Source organism: Megalobrama amblycephala, linkage group LG17 (assembly GCF_018812025.1).
Source record: "Megalobrama amblycephala isolate DHTTF-2021 linkage group LG17, ASM1881202v1, whole genome shotgun sequence".
NCBI classification, from domain to species: Eukaryota; Metazoa; Chordata; class Actinopteri; order Cypriniformes; family Xenocyprididae; genus Megalobrama; species Megalobrama amblycephala.
The window spans coordinates 9,290,661-9,311,424 of record NC_063060.1 but is presented as its reverse complement, the minus strand read 5'-3'; the positions used below and the strand labels follow the sequence as shown (position 1 = coordinate 9,311,424).

The 20,764-nt window shown below is 36.0% G+C and overlaps 2 protein-coding genes and 1 non-coding gene across 5 annotated transcripts in view; 1 reads left to right on the top strand and 2 right to left on the bottom strand.

Moving 5' to 3' along the window:
* The window catches only part of gpc5c (glypican 5c), a 180,258-nt gene extending 179,799 nt beyond the window's left edge, over window positions 1-459 (bottom strand). Inside the window, exon 1 of one of the 3 annotated variants that reach the window (XM_048163431.1) lies at window positions 79-459. In XM_048163431.1, the coding sequence (XP_048019388.1) occupies window positions 79-235 (157 nt within the window). In that variant the 5' untranslated portion in view covers window positions 236-459. The remainder of the gene's footprint in view (window positions 1-78) is intronic. The other 2 variants (XM_048163430.1, XM_048163428.1) reach the window with 2 other exon arrangements.
* A 514-nt stretch (window positions 460-973) lies between these two features.
* Window positions 974-1,046, bottom strand: trnam-cau. Its single transcript has one exon. It is a non-coding gene; the product is annotated as a tRNA-Met (tRNA).
* Window positions 1,047-3,702: 2,656 nt separating this feature from the next.
* Window positions 3,703-20,550, top strand: fam102ba (family with sequence similarity 102 member Ba). Its single transcript, XM_048163433.1, has 11 exons — window positions 3,703-4,001; window positions 5,033-5,153; window positions 5,265-5,294; window positions 5,376-5,492; window positions 8,808-8,854; window positions 13,771-13,880; window positions 14,819-14,923; window positions 15,047-15,230; window positions 15,322-15,458; window positions 18,859-18,922; window positions 19,136-20,550. The coding sequence occupies exons 1-11, from the start codon at window positions 3,856-3,858 to the stop codon at window positions 19,176-19,178; spliced, it is 1,104 nt and encodes a 367-aa protein (XP_048019390.1). The 5' UTR covers window positions 3,703-3,855; the 3' UTR covers window positions 19,179-20,550.
* Window positions 20,551-20,764: the final 214 nt, after the last annotated feature.

Genomic DNA, 20,764 nt, shown 5'->3' with positions numbered 1-20,764 from the left:
AAGAGACACATTTCAGTTTTCCTCACAGTCAAACAAAAGTACCATTCACAGGAAACGCTCTTCACCGTTCAGACTCACCTGTAGCAGGTGTTTCCGGCACCCATTTCAGCTGGCCGATCTGACGCACCTGAAACGCCGTTTTCACCTCGTGACAGCTGTGAGCGTGCGCGGCGGACAGTGTCGCGAGCTCCACCGCGAGCACCGTTATAATCCAGCTGACATTCACGCGTGACATGACGGCATTTCAGTGGAGAAATCAGTGCGGTGGAATTGCTTATCTCTGATTAGAGACTGGCTGCAAAATGTGTAAAAAGAAAAGAGGAGAAAGTCGCCCGTGTTGGACTTTCACATGCTGCACCGGCTGTAGTGAGTCCTTCCTTCCCAAACCGAGACGGGAAAAGCGCCCCTGCGTCCCGTTCACTGAGAGTGTCACTGAATTCATTCAGCATGTGGAATCATTCAGAAATATCTCTCTCTCTCTCTCTCTCGCTCTCTCTCTCCCTCTCTCAGAGTCAATGAAGCATAGTCTGTATAGTATTTGCAATGCATATAAAGTACTTTAAACGCTGAAAAAGACAATAGGTGAGACAAATAAATAAATAAAACGGTGTATGGGATCAGGAAAAAAATTGTATATATTATACACAAATATTTTACTTACAAAATTATAAAAACAAAGTCTGGAAATATAAAATGAGTATTTCCTTAATCCAGTCTCAAAGTACTTTATTGGCCTGATTGTTTTGTACAATATTGTATAATACTGCCAAAGCATCCATACACAGGAAAAAAGTATAATTATAAAAATTGCAACTTATTGTGGGCAAGAAGACTGCATCGATCATTTGTAAAGCATCGATCAGTCATTGATCTACCCCTATTAACTACTGAAATGGCCAAATTCAATCAGTGCAATATTCACAATCTTATTTCTATCATCTTGTTCATTCTGAAATCATGACAAAACTCTTCCTGCCCCGTGTGAGGATCGAACTCACGACCTTCAGATTATGAGACTGACGCGCTACCTACTGCGCTAACGAGGCTGATGCGGAAGAAAATTAAGGCGTGTGTAACAACGCTTCTGATTGGCTGATAACTGTTTCTAATTATTTGTTGGCGACTTTGATTGGTTATGAAAGTTTTTAAAAGCGGCTAGAACCAGAACGAAGACGTTTTCGCTTTTACCTGCTTATGTTATTAAGTGTTTTAAGGTTGTTCACACCCAACAACACTGCTCTGCACAATCCTAATATTCGTGTCATAAATCAATCCGTTATTTAAAATCAAATCACCCACTTTAACGTTATTATTTCTAATATTATTTTTAAAAAATAGCTTTGATGTCTGATTGCGACGGTTTAATCTGTATGTTCACAGACCAGAAGTCTATGCTTTCGTGATGAGTTGTCTCCCTCTGCTGGGCTGCCAGTTTACTCACTCCTCTCAACCAGAAAGTTGATTTCGTAATCGTAAATTTTAAATGCATTAAATGCACAGTATAGTACAGCATACATGTGTTTGTTAACTATGAACTATTATTTGTGCAAACTCCATTTATATATCCATTTATATTTTCTTTATATCTTAATTCCTGAAGTCTCTTTTCCTCATACACTCCGTGCATTTTAATGCTTTAAACTGTATATTTGCTTAATTGTACTATACTATTTATATGTTGTGTTGTACTGTATGCAGGTTTAGGAAGGTTACTTTTCATTTGTATTTTTTAAAGTTATAAATTACTTAATAAAAAAGGTATTCAGTAACGTAATCCAAGCACACTATGAAAGTAATGTAATCTGATTACTTTTGGATTACTTCAAGGTCACATATGTAAATAAAGTCACGTAAAAAGCAATATCATCAAAGTATTTTTATTTAATATGAATTTAAAATTAAAATCTGATAAAAGCTAGGCTATTAAAACTAAGCAAATGTGTCTCGTTTCACCAAGTAGAGATTACACAGCCCTGTAAATATTTATATAAAAGGCTATACAGACATCTAGTGGCTACAGTAGCTTATTGTATTGCAGGTGGTTTTAGTTTTTATTTCTTTAACATGTACAAGGGGGAAAAAATAATTATAGCTTATACACAACATTAAAAAAGTCTACACCATCAACATGTTAGTCTATTTCAAAATTTCTTTGTAGCATCTTCATACGTGGACAGGCATAATTTATGCTTTGTTTCCTTTTTCCTCTTTGAAAACAACATAACTGTGAACTTTTCAGAAATGAAAACGTTTTTTCTTTGCTGGAAGCATCGTAATTAAAGTTTTAAAATTTAAAAATGAAAAATCATCAATTACTCACCCTCAAGTTGTTCCAAATCTGTATAATTGTCTTTGTTCTGTTGAACACAAAGGAAGATATTTTGAAGAATGTGTTAAACTGAACAGTTTTGGGGCACCACTGACTTCCATAGTAGTTTTTTCCTACTATGGAAGTCAATGGTGCCCCAAAGTGGCCTAGTTACAAACTTTCTTCAAAATATCTTCCTTTGTGTTCAACAGAACAAAGAAATTTATACAGATTTGGAACAACTTGAGGGTGAGTAAATGATGATAGAATTTTCATTTTTGGCTGAACTATCCCTTTAACTTCTGCGTCTCAACTTGCATCTGAGAATGATTGTAGACAGCCAGCTGTTATTTGCGCATAAAACCAGCAGGTGGCTCACGTGAGTCATGACTGGCAACAGAACCAGGAACTATAATCAAGCGTTATGATGTCAAAATACTATTTTATTTAGCTTTAAATTAAACCATTGTAATCCTGATAGTATTCTCTCTCTCTCTCTCTCTCTCTCTCTCTCTCTTTTTTTTAATGTAACTATATTCTGATTACTTTTTTTTGACGTAACTGTAACGAATTAGTTACCATTTTTTGTATTCTGATTATGTAACGCCGTTACATGTATTCCGTTACTCCCCAACCCTGTAGGCCAAAAAAACAATTTGTCAAGACAAAATAAATGCAGTTTGGGTAAATAATCTCAAGTGCTAACTTCAACTTTTCCTTACTGACATTTCGCAATGAACATGACCAAACTATATTGTTTTCTTCTTCTTGTTCTTCTTCTTATTTAGAGTAGCCTAAAATAAGAATGCTGAATTTCATCGTTCCATCATGTTCAGGTCCCACATAATAAGTATCAAAGTCATGAAATATATCCTGCCCTCGCTTCATCCGGTCAACCTTTGTTTCAGGTTACAGAAACACTGGGTCAAAATTAGGATAAGCAGTGTTTATGGAGGTCAATATCTTTTAGACAGCAGAATGGTGATGTTACTGCATAAATCAGTAAAGGGGCTATCTATGACCATGCTAACCTTTTTTTTTTTTTGCTTCAGGTTTATTATAGCTTCCCACAGTGGTTAAAATCGCTCTCTCTCTCTCTCTCTCTCTCTCTCTCTCTCTCTCACACACACACACACACACACGCACATAAATATATATAAAAGAGTCCATGCGACAATCACAAATCATAAACAAATAAATAAACAGTTTATTTCTTAAATTTAACAAAGACCAATTGACACAAATAACTTAAAATTTAATTGCACTGGATGTAATTGCAACAAAATATTTTACATATAAATTATATTATTACATATAAATGATATTACATATAAATTATATATTATTATTTTGGAAGGACTTTTATTTTAAAGTGTCGTCAGTTGTCAGTTCGACGACATCGACGCAGTTCACAGAGCAGCATTTGAAAAACTATCGTCTCGCACGCACACTGACTCATTCAACGCGCGCGTCAAAGTGTGTCCGTCTCTTTAAATCCTATTCGTGGAGTATAACAGCAAATCTGTCGTCCTTCACATATTTGATTAATGGCTTTCATCATGATGAAGAAGAAAAGGTTTAAGTTTAAAGTGGATGTGGACCTGGAGGAGTTGTCATCTGTCCCATTTGTGAATGGAGTTCTGTTCTGCAAGGTTCGACTGACGGACGGTGGCTTTTCAGAGGAGTCTTCGAGGTGAGACAATCCTGGAATTGTATTATATTTTATTATTTTAAGTGACAACAGTTTAGTTATGTGTAAAATATACTAATAATAATGTAAAATAATACATTTGGTTGTGTCTGAATATATTGTTATGTTATGAGTGATTAAGAGTGTTGCTTTTAATCTTGAAATAATTGATTTCTTTTTATTAGCTTGCCTTATTAATATCGAGATCTTTTTATTTATTTATTTTAAAGTAGAATAGATAATTTTGTTGTATGTAGAGGAACATGTGGCAGTCAGGGGAGTATTAGAGGGGGTGTGTTCTACACGGTTCTACAGGGAACTCAACAGGTCGACAAAAGTGGGCAGTGTCCAGATTAGCAAATCCTTTCCTTCCTCTAACCGTCAAGGCTGGACATAGCAACAGTGTGCATTTTACAAAATAGTAACATTCCATATCTGTGTCGGAATGCCAGACGTTTCTTCTCATGAACACTGCAGATGAAGGTTGACTTTATTGCCTTGGCATTAGTGTTTCTGTGTTTTCAGGACAAACAAGGGAAGGGCTTTTTGACTGAGTACATTACAGCACTGAGACATACAAAGACAGTGAAAAAGAAAAACAGCAGCAGGAAGCATTATTCAGAAATATTCATTACAGAATGCACAGTCTTTCACAATCAGAACAAATATGACGTAACAGACACTGTAACAAGCTAATCCTTCCCCTGCCTGAAAACATTATTATAAAATGCCTTTTCTAAATCTCTTTCCCTAATAACACAGTGGTAATGATGTGGCTTATAGAGATTTTCTTGTGTACTGGAGCAAAGACAGTATATAAACATGTATTTTATACAGTTGTTGGTTATATAGTTGTTTATAGAGTGCATCTTTCAAAGAAATGTCCAGGCCATATCTATCTATCTATCTATCTAACTATCTATCCACCTGTCTGTCTGTCTGTCTGTCCATCCGCCTGTCTATCCTTCTATTTATCTGTAGTTCTATCGTTTTATCATATTATATATGTCTAAAACTCACGGTTTCTTCTACAGAGAGCCAGTTCTGGTGAATTGTGTTAAATGGAAGAAAAGATTCTCCTTCTTATGCAAGATGAGTGCTAATGCAGGGACAGGGGTGCTGGAGCCTTGTGTTTTTCGGGTGTCTGTAAGAAAGGTACTATTAAACATATGTTCTAAATCTTAATTTGGGCTCTAAGGATGAAAGTGTTTCATTTTTTTATGTGTTTGTTGGATTGAATCATTTTTGGTGTGTTCTTTTATGAAGGAGCTCAAAGGTGGGAAGACATTTGCAAAGGTAAGCTCTGTTTATCCGTGGATTATGACAAATTTTTTTATCAGATTACTGGCACTGATACGGTGTGGGTGTGTCACACAGCTTGGTTTTGCTGATTTAAACTTGGCTGAGTTTGCCGGTTCAGGAAGCACCACACGGCGCTGTCTGTTGGAGGGATACAACACCAAAAACACTCGTCAGGACAACTCTATACTTAAGGTACACACACACACGCATATATTAGAACAACGTCATAATGAAGATGCACACAGAGATTTTGAGACAGTTGCCCCCTTCGTCTTGAGACCACATGCCCTCTATATTGTATCCTTTCGTTTATTTGTATCATAAACATGCAGTTGCTAGGGGGCGGGTGAGGGGCGTGTCCTTTCAGATCTGTGTGCGGTGTTGTGTTACTTCATGTTCCGTTTCGCGTGGGTATGTATGGTATGCTCCGGCCTGTGTTGAGCTGTGTTTTCCAGCCCACAACCCCCACCTATGCCTAGAGCTGTTCACAGCGCCCCCAGAATTCCACAGCCCTGTATCCTTCCACCTCTGCCTGGAGCTGTTCAGAGAGCACCCCAGAATTCCACAGGCCTTCACATATCTGTAGAGAGCCATGCACATGACCAGACCCTTTTAACTTGCATCACTGCAGTCCATTAACAGTTGGAAACATACATGTTGCCATATTTATCAATTTATTATAGAAACAAACCATGTGACACAGAGCATTACAGTTATTTTACCATGTATAAAGGACTTTCCTGTAGAAATGTTCTTTTTGTGATATTCACATTTTTCTATTCGGTTACCGAATAGATATTGGGCTTGCTGATAAATGGTACCATTTGTTGGGCCCTTAAAAATTAATTGCCACACAGCAATTGTTCTTATATACTGTCTTACTTTAATTTTTCCCTTTGTTTGCTCTGTTCCTGTTTGCCTGGTCATATTAGTTCCCTTGGTTACTTACTCATGCCCTAGTTTGTTGCTGTGTTTAATCACTGCTGATTATTATTATATTCTGTTCACATGTTGATCTAGTTCCCTTTGTTTGTTCCTTGTATTTAAGCCCTGAGTTTCCCTAGTTCATTTGTCAGATATTGTCGATGCTATGTGGTTGTGTTTTCTATTATTTTTTAGAGTTTTAGTTGGTGGATATTAATAAAGATTTTGTTTATCTACTCCCACGTTGTGCGCTTCATAACAGCCACACTTGACATCTCACACTAACACTATAAATAATAATAATAATTATTATTATTATTATTATTAAAAAATGGATCAAGCATATAATTTTATTTTTTAAATTATATTTTAAGTTTAAAATTTAAATAATTAACCACTATAATCAAAAATTCTGTTCTGTATTTTCTATGACTGAAAATACTTAAACAGCATAATAATATAAAGTTATTATATCACATAACTGTATTAGTAAACCTTTTTGATATTGGGTTTGCTGATAAATGGCACCATCCTTTGGGCTCTTAAAATAACTCTCAACAATGATTCTTACAGTAATTATTATTAATAACAATAACACTAATATTATAATTTATTATTATAATTGTTATTACTTACAAATATGAATCAAGAATATTATGTTTTATTTTTAAATTATATTTTAGATTGTAATAATTACACAATAATTATAAAATTTGTTCTGCATTATGAGATAATATAATAAACTTTAACCTAATAGTATTAGTAATCATTATATTGGGTTTGATGATAAATGTCACCATTTGATAGGGCCTTAAAAAATAACAGACCTAATCAATCTGTGGTCCACGAATCCAATTCCCACCCAGGTCCCCACCCCCGAATCTTCATTTTCCTTGCCGTTTCCATCCGGAGATCTTCTTCTACCAATGTCCCTGCATGTGATCTCGGTTCCAGCTTCCGCCACAGACTTTCGGGATTACGGCTGCGTCTTCACCCTGCACCCCTACGCCATCAGCGGGCTCCTTCCACCTCTGCCTGGAGCTGTTCAGAGAGCACCCCAGAATTCCACAGGCCTTTACATTTATATCTGTAGAGAGCCATGCACATGTCCAGACACTTTTAAAGGGTTAGTTCACCCAAAAATGAAAATAATGTCATTTATTACTTACCCTCATGCCGTTCCACACCCGTAAGACCTTCGTTAATCTTCAGAACACAAATTAAGATATTTTAGTTGAAATCCGATAGCTCCATGAGGCCTCCATAGGGAGCAATGGACACTTCCTCTCTCAAGATCCATAAAGGTACTAAAAACATATTTAAATCGGTTCATGTGAGTACAGTGGTTCAATATTAATATTATAAAGCGACGAGAATATTTTTGGAGCGTCAAAAAAAAACAAAATAACGACTTATTTAGTGATGGCCGATTTCAAAACAATGCTTCATGAATGGTACCATTTATCAGCATTTTTCCTCCTAACTCCCCGTTGTCCTTGCTCACCCCATTGTCGCCCCGGTCATCCGAGTCTTCGTCGCCTCAGTCCCGGGAGCCAGCAGCTCAGCGCCAGCCTTCCAAGCTTCAATGTCACCCTGGTCCATCAGACTCTCTGCTCCGCCAGTTCCTCTATTCACCATGGTTCCGCCGCCATTGATCGGCTCCCGGTTGCCGCCCAGCCCGTCAGTCAAACTCCACCCTGGCTCCTCCCACCGTCAACACCACCATGGTGCCTGTGGCCAACTACCCCAGGCTGCTGTCCGTCACCAACTCCATGCCCTCCACCGACAGCCTCTGCCCTCATTCCTCTGGTTAGGCTTCGTTTATCATAGCGTGGGGACACGCCTTTCTGAGGGGGGCGTTATGTCATGTGTATGTTCTGTTTAGTTCAGATCTATCTTGTATGTATTAGTTCTCGTTAGTCACCATGGTTTCTAATTAAGTCTATCTCTGTCCAGCTGTGCCTGTTTAGTTCCCTCATTATATATGTGTATATATACTCCCTGTTCTGTTCAGTCCTTTGTCGGTTATTTGTTATATTGTCCTGAGTCGTGCGCTTTCTACAGCCACCATACGTGATTAGTTGCATTTCAAAATATTAATCAAGCATGTTATGTTTTATTTTTAAATTATATATTAAGTTGTAACTGAGTCAAAAAGCAAGAGTAAAACATTAATTAAAAATCAGTTTTGTATTTTGAGACACATAACATAAGTTTCAACATAATACTAATCTGTATCAGTCATGAAAAAATAAAATCTCTATTGCATAGGAATGAAGCAAAACAGAGAATCTTAAACCCCCTTGACTAGGCCCATTGTTTATTGCTTTTATAAAACGGCATCAACTTTGTACAATTATGTTTATGTTCATTCATTAATTTATGTGTACATGCGCTATTTTACAGTAGCTTCAAATATGGCACATCAGATATTAGAGACATGACTATATCCTTCATGAAAATACAATTTACCACACAATTCTCCAGTACCTGATGTATATTTTCACTGGGTATTAATGAAATATTTAATCTGCTACATCTCATATGTGTATAACTACTGACCACCTCTTTCTCTTTTTCTAGGTGATAATCAATATGCAGCTAATGTCGGGTGATCCCTGCTTTAAAACGTAAGTTGACCCTTAATATGTTTTGAAAATTTTTAATTTCATCTTCAAATTAGAATCTGTCTGCATCCTTTAGAAAAGAGCAGCATATGTTTTGGATGCTTGTCATCAGCATCGAACCGCCTGGTTTATCAAGGCTTAATGAATGAGACATAAAAGACCATAAAAGACCATGAAATTCATACTGGTCTAAACTGGTCTTTTCAAAAAGATTGTCCCTCAGAATAACCCAGACCTTGTTGATGTGACAGTTCAGACACAGCTTTCGTGATGCTTTTGTGTTTGTTTGCGTGTCTGTGCAGATGCCAGTGCGTGCGTTTGCTCCAGTGCTTTTTCCGCAGTGAAATACGTTTTGTCTGACACCAATGTCTAGGACCGCATGAACACAGGAAGTCTGATTCAACCACTTCCTGGTAGCTTTTAGTCAAACACACAGGGGTGTCTGCAGCCTGAAACCTCTGAAAATTAGTTAAGGTTGCAGATTTACACTAAGATTTATTTTTGGAAAATATTAATTCTTTGATTCAGCAAAGATGCTTTCAATTGATCAAAAGTCACAGCAAATGCTGTAAATGCTGTTCTTATTAACTTCACAAACATATTAAGCAGCACAACTGTTTTTAACATTGATAATAAGAAGAACTGTTTCTTGAGCTCCGCATCAGCATATTAGAATGACTTCTGTAGGATCATGTGACACTGACGATTGAAGTAATGGCTGCTGAAAATTCTGGGAAAATTTTACTTTAAAATATTTTAAAATTATTATTATTATTATTATTTTTATAATATTTCATATTACATACAATTTCACATTACATTTTTTTGATAATATTTCACATTACATACAATATAACTGTAAACACCTGTAAGTTAAGTATAGCATTATTGTTCCTTTAAAAAGTGAAGATATAATCGAAAGTAGTTGCTTTCATTAGGAGTAGCACAATAATGTAAAACGTTAAGTTATTCAACACTGGTAATGGCAAGGTTGTACAAATGACAACATTTGTAATGTCAATAATTAACTTTTTTTGTTTTGAAGTTTTCTTTCAATGCTTTATCTCTTTATGCTGATCTGATTCTTCTTCAATAGGCTTGAAGCTGTTTATAGTTGGTATGGTTTCAGATCAGAGTAATCATGTGGATGTGTTTGCATATATGTTGAAATAGTTGGCATTTATGCTGACATTTAGAGGAAGATAAATGTGTCATCTCACACAGCACCCAGATACACTGAAAGGTGTGCTTCCTGTTATGTAAGCGAGCTGGCACACAATCTCCCTTTAAAACAACATGCACTGTGTTCTGACAGTGGATTAGCAACTGATATGAATGACAAATAAACCACCATGAAGAGGTGTGTGTGTGTGTGTGTGTGTGTGTGTGTGTGTGTGTGTGTGTGTGTGTGTGTGTGTGTGTGTGTGTGTGTGTGTGTGTGTGTGTGTGTGCAGGTTTGGCTATACTTGTGAGTGCCAAATGTCCTCACTTAGTGAAAATTGTATGACAATCGAATTGTGAGGACATTCTACTGTTACTGGTCCTCACTAGTTAAAAGGCTTATAAATTGGCCAAAACATGTTTTTCTTTAAAGGTGCCATCGAATTGAAAATTGAATTTACCTCGGCATGGTTGAATAATAAGAGTTCAGTACATGGAAATGACATAGAGTCTCAAACTCCATTGTTTCCTCCTTCTTATATAAATCGCATTTGTTTAAAAGACCTCCGAAGAACAGGCGAATCTCAACATAACACCGACTGTTACATAACAAGCAAGGACAATAGTGAAAAATGGCAGATGGAGCAATAAAAACTGTCATGATCCATGATATCATGATATTTTTAGTGATATTTGTAAATTGTCTTTCTAAATGTTTCGTTAGCATGTTGCTAATGTACTGTTAAATGTGGTTAAACTTACCATCGTTTATTACTGTATTCACGGAGACAAGAGCCGTCGCTATTTTCATTTTTAAACACTTGCAGTCTATATAATGCATAAACACAACTTCATTCTTTATAAATCTCTCCAAAAGCGTAGAATTAGCTGTTAGCCACGGAGCATAGCCTCAAACTCATTCAGAATCAAATGTAAACATCCAAATAAATACTATACTTACGCGATTAAACACGAATATTTTGAGGGTTATATTAGCTGTGTAAACTTTGTTTATGCAACGATAGAGTCGAGAGGGGGGGGGAGAGCGAGCAATTAAAGGGCCAGCAGCATGAATCGGTGCATAGTTAATGATGCCCCAAAATAGGCAGTTAAAAAAATTATTTAAAAAAAATCTATGGGGTATTTTGAGCTGAAACTTCACAGACACATTCAGGGGACACCTTAGACTTATATTACATCTTGTAAAAAAACGTTCGATGGCACCTTTAAATCTTGCACACGTTTCTTTGATGGGTAGGTTTAGGGGTAGGGGTTGGCTCAGGCCATAGAAAATCATTAACTTGATATAAAATCAATGGATGTCTATGGAATGTTCTCACTAATATAGTGAAACAATTGTGTGTATGTGTGTGTTTACCCACTTGAAATGTGCTTCAGTGGGAGTTGTTTCATTTCTTCACTATGGATGGGTGGTTGTCAAAAATAGTTATACGCACTCATAAATCAAAGTGTTTGGTGGTGTTTCCCTGTGAGTATGTGTTTGTGAGAGGCATTCAGGGTGTTCATGCGTGTGTGGGAGTGTTCATACTGCGCCTGAAGTACTTTTAGCTGGTGCATCAGGCACTAAAACCAGTGAAATGCCATATTAGTACTTAATGGATTAATATCCTTCTAATATCAGATTATTTATAGATTACGTCACAAACATGTTGTAACCAATCCTGTCAACATCTGGGGCAAGCTTTAGAATATCATTAACTATGCTGGGAAGCTTGACAGTCTCAAGAGAAACCAGGTTATCCTGGTACATTTTTCTGTTGATATGAAAAATCAGGTACATTTAGCAATATAGTGGGTAAATTATGTATATGATGTATATTATGATGCCTTTCCCACTGACATTCTGAGTTGTTCAAAGTGTATGTAAGGATACTGATTGTTAGAAGGCAGATGTGTTACTCTGAGATGGTGAACAGGTACATGGTTTGTGTAACATTAGCAACACATTATTCGGTGTTTAATAACTTAGTCAAGCCAAAGGCTAATCATATCAATTTCCGTTATGTGTCCGACATTGTAAAGAGTGATACATAAAACGCGTTACTTCATCGAATAGTAGACAAACCTGAATAGTTTGTTTTGCCTCTTCTTCTGAATCAGTTTCTTGTTGAAACAAATATGGCTGAATTAAACCAGTATTTCCACTTGCCATTGTGTAGTGTTTACTTCAGTAAAGTTGACCGAGTGGATCAGGTATTAATTTGCATATTCATGGCTCCACATATACTAAATGAAAATTATTGACTACAGGGGGACTTTAAAGGAATAATTCACTCAAAATATTTTGTAATTTTACTCAAACCTCTATGACTTTTTTCTTCTGTAAAACACTGAAGGTGAATTTTTGATTATTTCCATACTTTTAAATGCAGTTAAACAAATTTGAAATTTTAAGCTTCAAAAAAGATGCAAAAACATCTTAAAAGTATCATAAAAATAGTTTAATTCATTCATGAGTCTGAAGTCATGCTTGAAACATTGGACATTTCTTTACACCCCTTTAACTAATGTGAATAACCTCCTTTTTTTAACTTATTAGTGGTGCTTGCATCACTATTGTTAATCCTCATACTTATTAGCATTCTTCTGGACAAAACTTTCTCCAGTTTGTCGTAGACCCGTGAATGAGGTGTCAAATCAGATGGCTTATTGAGGAGAGGTGTGCTATCACTTTTAATAGTGATTGGTTGTACGATGTTTGTCTGGAGGGCGAAAACTTACATTGGCCAGTAATTTGTGAGATTGTATCTCTGTATCAGAGACTGTAGGGAGGGCTCATTTGACTCAGCTTAGCAAGCAGCCAATAAATATTGACATTTAAACTTTGTAACCACGTCCTAGCAACCAGTTATAGCACCCTAGCAACCACCCCATAGAATTCCATTGAAAAAAAATGTGAGATATATCTTTGGGTCAGAACATTGTACAAACAAGTGGGTCTATTTTGACTTACAAGTAGTTTTTAAATATCACCCTGGGAATTGTCTAGCTATGCCCTAGCAACCATTTAGAGCACCCTATCAACCATAGAATAAAATTAATTGACTGTGTCTTTGCAGCAGAACAACATAGAGACATGGGGATGGGCTCTTTTGGTTCAGACTGGCAGGTAATATTTAAATATCTAACTGACAACTGTCTGGCCACACCCTAGCAACCATTTACAACACCCTAGCAACTGCATGGCAGCATAAAAAATCTCAGCATCAGAACATCATAGAGACAAAGGGGTTGGCTCTTTTGATTCTGGCAGGCATCCTGTCTATTACTATCACTCTGATAACTGTATAGCCACACCTTAGCAACCGTTTACAGCATCCTAGCAATGTATTAGCAACATGAACACGTCATATCTCAGCACAGACGTGAGAGTTAGCTTTCTAGCAATCATGCAAAAGACCCTAGTAACTGGTCCGGTCCATCCATCCATCCATTTTTATTTTTATTTATTTTATTTATTTTTTTTAAATACATATTCTGCTTTTGTATTATCTCCATGACTTTTTCCCCTTTCTGATATTGAGCTTTCAAAATATTAAGGCTCTCGTGTAAATAAATGGGAGCCAGAATGTAGGAGTCTAAATGTAATGTTTTGTATATTAAGTTTGTGTTTAAGTTAAGAATATTATATTGTATGTTACATTATGTGATTTTTGTGTATATGCAACAATGTCTTTTTTGATGTTTTGTTATGTTTACATGTTTTTAATGGAATGGTCACATTTTTATTCTTCCAGGCCTCCATCCACTGCAATGACCATTGGTTTTCCAGGAGACCCAGAGACATGTCTACATGAAGACAGAAGAGGAGAGACACAGAAATCAACTTATCAACATATTTGTACAGGTACCTTGAAAATCCACACACAAAAACACCACTTACATATACTACATTATATTTTTACAGTACATATATATATATATATATATATATATATATATATATATATATATATATATATATATATATATATATATATTTTTTTTTTTTTTTTTTTTTTTTTTTTTTTTTAAATAAATACATTTATTCAGCAAAGACACATTTGAATTGATCAACAGTGACAGTAAAGACATTTATGAATGTTACAAATTATTTCTATTTCAAATAAATGCTGTTCTTTTAAACTTTCTATTCATCAAAGAATCCTGAAAAAAAATTGGTTTCCACAAAATTATGAAGCAGCAAGTTTTTTTCAACACTGATAATAATAAGAAATGTTTCTTGAGCACCAAATCAGTATCTTCGAATTATTTCTGGAGTAATGATGCTGAAAATTCTGGAATAAATTTACAGGAATAAATTACAATTTAAAATATTTTAAAATAAACAACAGTTATTTTAATTTATAATAATATTACTCAATATTACTATTACTTTTACTATATTTTTGATGAATGCAGCCTCGGGAAGCATAAAGGACATCTTTCAGAAACATTAAAAAATCTAAATTATTCCAAACTATTGCATGTAGGGATGTCCCGAAGCCAAATACCTTATTCGGAAAGGTATGGATAACATGTAATAACACATTCTATAGAGTCTTTAAAGGAACATGGTGATGGAAAAAACATGAGATGAGAGGAGAAACTTTTGCGAGAGAACACAAAACTTTTACAAGAGAACGCAAAAGCACTGAAATATAATTTTTTCCTCCTATCTTATATTTTTTTCCATAACCATGTCCCTTTAGGGCACATCCCTACTCTTAATTAAAGGCTAGTTCGCATTTCAACCATCCCAAAATTCACAATGATGCTAACAATCCACTTAATTTTATCATCTAGAAACCCCAGGAAAAATCTTCAGCCATAGTTCTGTTCCAGATGAATTGGGAAAGTGTGGCCATTCAAGAACCGCCAGCTACGCCAGCCAGCAGTCCAAGTTCTCGGGTCTGTTCATTCACACCAAATGTATTGCTTTTCTGTTATTCTATTATTCTTTGCTGTTTGCTCTTATTGTGCTTTTTGCATAATATTATATCATAATATTGATCAGTCTGGACATCCATGTAGGCTACAGCACGGGTCACTCGCGCTCCTCCAGCCTGACGGAGCTCTCGCATAGAAGGAACTTGTCTGCGGGCAGTGCCTCCACTGGGATTGGCAGCCTACCAGAGCCCAGTGAGGACAGAGAGTCCCGCACACCTTTGCCCCAAGACTTAGCCACACCGTCACACAGTGGGATCACAGCCAACAGGTAAACCTGTGTTTTAGCTCTTCCTGCAAAATCTTTTTCAGAGAAATCTGTGAGTGAAGTCATTAACAAAGTGTGTATGCTTGTATTTCAGGCACCCTGTAAAGCAGGACTCGGTTGAGTCTCAGCTAAAGCGAATGGACGCTACCAGAGTGGATGCTGACGATATCATTGAGACAATCCTACAGGGTCAAGACTTCAGCCGCAGCATACTCGATTCTAGTAATGAAGGTACTATTAGAACAACTTTGATTAAGCAACCTTTCCTAAAATAAACAAAGCACATTGATGCATGTAGCATTTACAGTCAACAAGTCAGTTGTTGTTGGTAGCAAAAATGCTACCAACAAGTCTGCAACTCATCTACTGTCCACGATACAGCCATTTCTTTTTTCAAGTTGTGTGCGACAGTCGTTTAAAAAAGTCATGCGAACAATACTGCGGTGGCTGTTACTGCCTATTTAAATCTAGCGGGTTTGGTATTTCAAATCCAATGACGCTGGTAGTGACGATTCTTTCTGACCAATCAGTGCTCTGCAGTGTTTACATGTCACATTTTAGTATCGGCACGGTTCACTTGGAACCAGTGTTGCCAAGTCCGCGCTTTTCCCGCAGAATTGGGCTACTTTTACTCTGTTGCCGCGGGTTGTTTTTCATGTCCACGGGTTGAAGCGACCCCAAATAACGTCATATTTAGCCCTTGAATGCGAATTTTACCTGGGGAGCCCCACCAAAAACGTGGATTTTACAAATTTTTCAAATTGTCCAAAGCTGTTTGCCAAGCTTTCGATTAAATTTCATATTTGAAATTACCAATGAAATCTGACAACTGTCTAGATCAAGCTAATGCGTATGCGCAGTCCTAAATGCGCGTCTCATTTCGGAGGCATCTGACTGTTTCTATAGGAAGCGGAGCTTCTAGCAGCAGCTGCAGTGACGTAATGACTTTACCAATCTTTACCAACTTTCTCCCATTCAAAACAATACGAGTGACACGTCTTGTGTTATTCTATAGTCTTTGGTACCATGCAGTGGAAAAGCGCCATAAGTCTCTGCATTTATTTGAAAAAAATTGTTTAATTGTGAAATATTATTACAATTTAAGATAACGGTTCAGAAATTCAGAAATCATTGTAATATGCAGATTTGGTGCGCAAGAAACATTACTTATTATCAGTGTTGATGAAACAGTTGCTGCTTCATTTTTTTTTGTGTGTGTGTGGAAAGTGATTTTTAGGATTCTTTGATGAATAGAAAGTTTAAAAAATAGAATTTTTTAACATTATAAATACAAATACAAACAAATGAACAGTGTAAGTGAATTTCGGAGAAAAAATTTAATAAATTTGGTTCCTTTTAAGGTACCGGGGCTGCATTATATGGCAGGGAGGGTACACAAACACACACACATATAATGACATAAATAGGCCTACTTCTGCTGATATATTTTGAATGGCCCTGAAAAAAAATGTTTACATTTGAACATCATTTCCATCTCCATAACAGCAGGCTGTGGGCAACAGCGGACACACACACACGAAAACGTGCCGTGTATACGACCAGCTCTCGCAGAGCTTTACATCACAACACACAGTGTTCCACTGTCCCGTAGTTGGTGCAAACTGCATTCAGACTCAAGACAAGGAAATTCTGAGTTGTGTTTTACCGCAGACACACAGTTGCACTAATATGCACCACATTGTGGCTTTATAAAATGAATGTTTACTATGGTTACTACAGTCTCAAACAAACAGAAGAATTTCCCCTCTTTTCTCTCTGACTCATGGATAGACCTCAGAGACTGCAACTTTAAACTTGCAGCTGCCACAAGATCTTTTCCCTGAGACCACAAGAGCTATATATATATATATATATATATATATATATATATATATATATATATATATATATATATGTATGTATGTATGTATGTATGTATATATATATATATATATATGTATGTATATGTATGTGTGTGTGTGTATATATATATATATATATATATATATATATATATATATGTGTGTGTGTGTATATATATATTAGTATCTCACAGAAGTGAGTACACCCCTCACATTTTTGTAAATATTTTATTACATCTTTTCATGTGACAACACTGAAGAAATTACACTTTGCTACAATGTAAAGTAGTGAGTGTACAGCTTGTATAAAAGTATGAATTTGCTGTCCCCTCAAATTAACTCAACATAGCCATTAATGTCTAAACCGCTGGCCACAACAGTGAGTACACCCCTAAGTGAAAATGTCCAAATTGGGCCCAATTAGTCAATAGGCTTGTTTGAGATGAGCAAATTCTGCGCAGAACCGATCACCGGTGATCACCGCGAGATGCATGCCGGTTAGAAATGTGTCCGAGGGTGGGCCGCCTTGCTCTGATGTCATGCCGACGTGTGTCAAAAACCTCTCGCGAGTGCGAGGCGGACGTGTCGGATTCTGCAGTCGAGCGCAGTTGCTCTCCACCGACTGCGCTGACCAAAAGCACGATGGGAAACGACTTGCTGACGACACAGCTTAAAGCTTATTGGTTTAAACAACCGTGATGTATTGATCTGATTTAAAATGTTTGATTTTAAAACTCTAATATCATGTTTTTATGTGTAAAAATAATGTGTGAATATTCCCAAACTCTCTGACACAGTGATCGTTCGTTGTCATTTATAAAAAAAAAATATAAAAACATGTCTATAATTAAAGTAAAAATGATTGATACACACATCTTTCGAATGGAAATAAATAACAAGTACTTTGGGTGTATTGTTCATTATGTTTATTTTCATATAAAAGCAACAGAACTTAAATTACATCCAGTTTATCAGCAACACAGCGCACGAGTGTGAATCTCGCGATATCCGCCTTTGATCTCGTAGGTTCTGATCCACTACGAGAACAGAGAACTGTTCGTCTTGCCTGCACTTTTTTCACTCCTCCCCTAACTGCAGCCGCCTACTCTCGGCTGAACTTTAGGCGAGGCTAGGCGCATCTCAAACAAGCCTATTTTCTCTCCCCGGTGTCATGTGACTCATTAGTGTTGCAAGGTCTCAGGTGTGAATGAGGAGCAGGTGTGTTAAATTTGGTGTTATTGCTCTCACTCTCTCATACTGGTCACTGGAAGTTCAACATGGCACCTCATGGCAAAGAACTCTCTGAGGATGTGAAAAAAAGAATTGTTGCACTAAATAAAGATGGTGTAGGCTATAAGAAGATTGCCAAGACCCTGAAATTGAGCTGCAGCATGGTGGCCAAGACCATATAATAGATATAATTAAAAAAAAAAAAAAAAAAAAAAAAAAATATATATATATATATATATATATATATATATATATATATATATATATATATATAAATCAATGTTTTTGAAAGAAGTTTCTTATGTTCTCCAAGGCTGCATTTATTTGTTACATAAATGTTGTTTTGTCCATGCAAAAGTTGATGCTGTAATGTTAGGACATTGCTATGTGGTTGCTAGGGCTATCTGGGTGGTAAAAAATGATACTGTTCTTCAGTGTAAGTATAAGAGATTTTTTTGCCCATTTTATTGTTGACCAGTTGATATTATTTTATAAAAAAATAAATATAGTCTAAATATTTGTGTGTATGTGTGTTGCAGAGGAGGGTCTGCGGCTGTTTGTTGGGCCAGGAGGAAGCACTGCACTGGGCTCTCAGCACACCAGGTGAAATATATTATGTAACATCCCTGCCGCAAGGTCACCACGGCAACTGTCATCCTCTGCTTATGCTGTCCTCGTGTGATTACATGGTCATTGTGTTTGCATTATAAGAAGCAGATTATTGAGTGATATTATTTTGCATGAGCTCTGAAAATATCATCAAATTGCAGACTGTGGTAATTTAATATAATGTGTATCTCTCTTTCTGTCATTCAGGGTTGGTGCTGGAGCTTTTGAACAGGTGGTTATAAAACGCTAGACTGAATATCCATGGGGGAAGGTGATGTAATATCCTGTGTCAAAGAAGGGGACAGCAGTTGTCTTCGATCATAAGCAGCAGTTCTATACTGGGCTCCTGACACATTCATGGGCTCTAGGAATTTGTGACATCACTGCTCCCCCTACTGGTCAAGCTCTGGTGACAGACAAAAGCTTTATTTTAGCTCAAAGCAACAGGAAATGCTTGGATTGGTACACTTTTACCAAAAATACATGGTTATAGTTCTCACAGTCATTTTGAAAATGGTCGCTTGGAACCACTGGTATAATCGAACCGAAAAGGCGTGTTGCAGTATTTAAGGTCTATTTTATATAAACTTTTTTTTAAAAATCCATTGACATGGATTGATGCACTTTAGACTGTCCGGTGTTTCCTTTAACGGATGCTGCTAATTTGAAAAAAGAAAAAAAAAAATCGGTTCAAAAATCATATTATTAGTATATTTATACTGCAGATTTCAAGTAGACTTGAAACTTGAAATCATATTTCTGATAAAAGCCTTTTTGTGACTTTACAGTAGACAGAGGACAGCTAGGTGGTCTGAGCTGTAGGTAGCTATTGGTTCAACACCTGGTAGAAGTAACTGGACTGCTGGACTGTTTTTCAAGTCATTTGAAATTAGAAGCCTCTGTTAAAATGGCGTAATCCAAATTAGTTTTACAGGCATTCCTTTTCTGTTAAGGAGAGATGTAGAAGACCTGAACCAGGATTCAGGATCCTTTGTGTTAGTTTAAAACGGTTTGAAAATTTGGGAGATTTTATAGTTTATTATTGCAAGAATTTGTTTGAAATAACATTAAGGCTAATAAACAGGGCTATTTATCAGATTTCATATTGTAGATTATAGATCTGTAAATTTTTAGATAGTTGTATATAAAGAAAACATGGATTTAATTTATGTGTTCTGGTTTTTCAGTTGTAACAAAAAAACTAAAGTAGTAAAAAAAAAAAGAAAGAAAGACTTATGATATATCTGATATTTCAAATCATAAAGGTCATAAAGTATATACCTATATAGGTATATTATAGGTAAATATACCTATATAAATATACATATAAGTATATTTACCTATATATAAGTGTATTTCTTAAATACTGTTTAATACTTCTTGAATACTGCCTATTGAAATCTAAGAAAGTACAGTGCCAGACTGCCACGAATGTCTTTCTCAAAATGTACCTGTTTTTTGTTTGTTTTTGGTTTTTTGTTTTTTTTTTTGCATAAAAGTAAATTATGTAATTAAATGGCAGCAAAAAATGTCAGTCAAAATTCAGAATGTAATGTTGCATTTTAAGAATGCATTAGAGCATAACATAAATGTTGTTTAAGAAATAAAACATATTGCTGATATTCTTTTTGCACATTATGTTTTTTATGCACAATATACTATTATTTATTATATCAACTTAAAATCCATGTCACATAATAAAGATATATTATAAACATGCAGTAAAAGTACTGTATTGTACACAAGTCTTAGGCTAACATTAATGGGCAAGACAATTTAACTTAGAGCATTACTGTCGCACAACACCAATATTATATGGAAAAACAGAAGTGCCTT

Excerpts from the sequence above, each read along its gene's own strand:
- fam102ba (XM_048163433.1), top strand. The coding sequence starts at position 3,856 with ATGGCTTTCATCATGATGAAGAAGAAAAGGTTTAAGTTTAAAGTGGAT. Across the intron at positions 5,493-8,807 it reads AGGACAACTCTATACTTAAG|GTGATAATCAATATGCAGCT; the intron begins GTACACACACAC and ends CTCTTTTTCTAG. Across the intron at positions 13,881-14,818 it reads TTATCAACATATTTGTACAG|AAACCCCAGGAAAAATCTTC; the intron begins GTACCTTGAAAA and ends TTTATCATCTAG.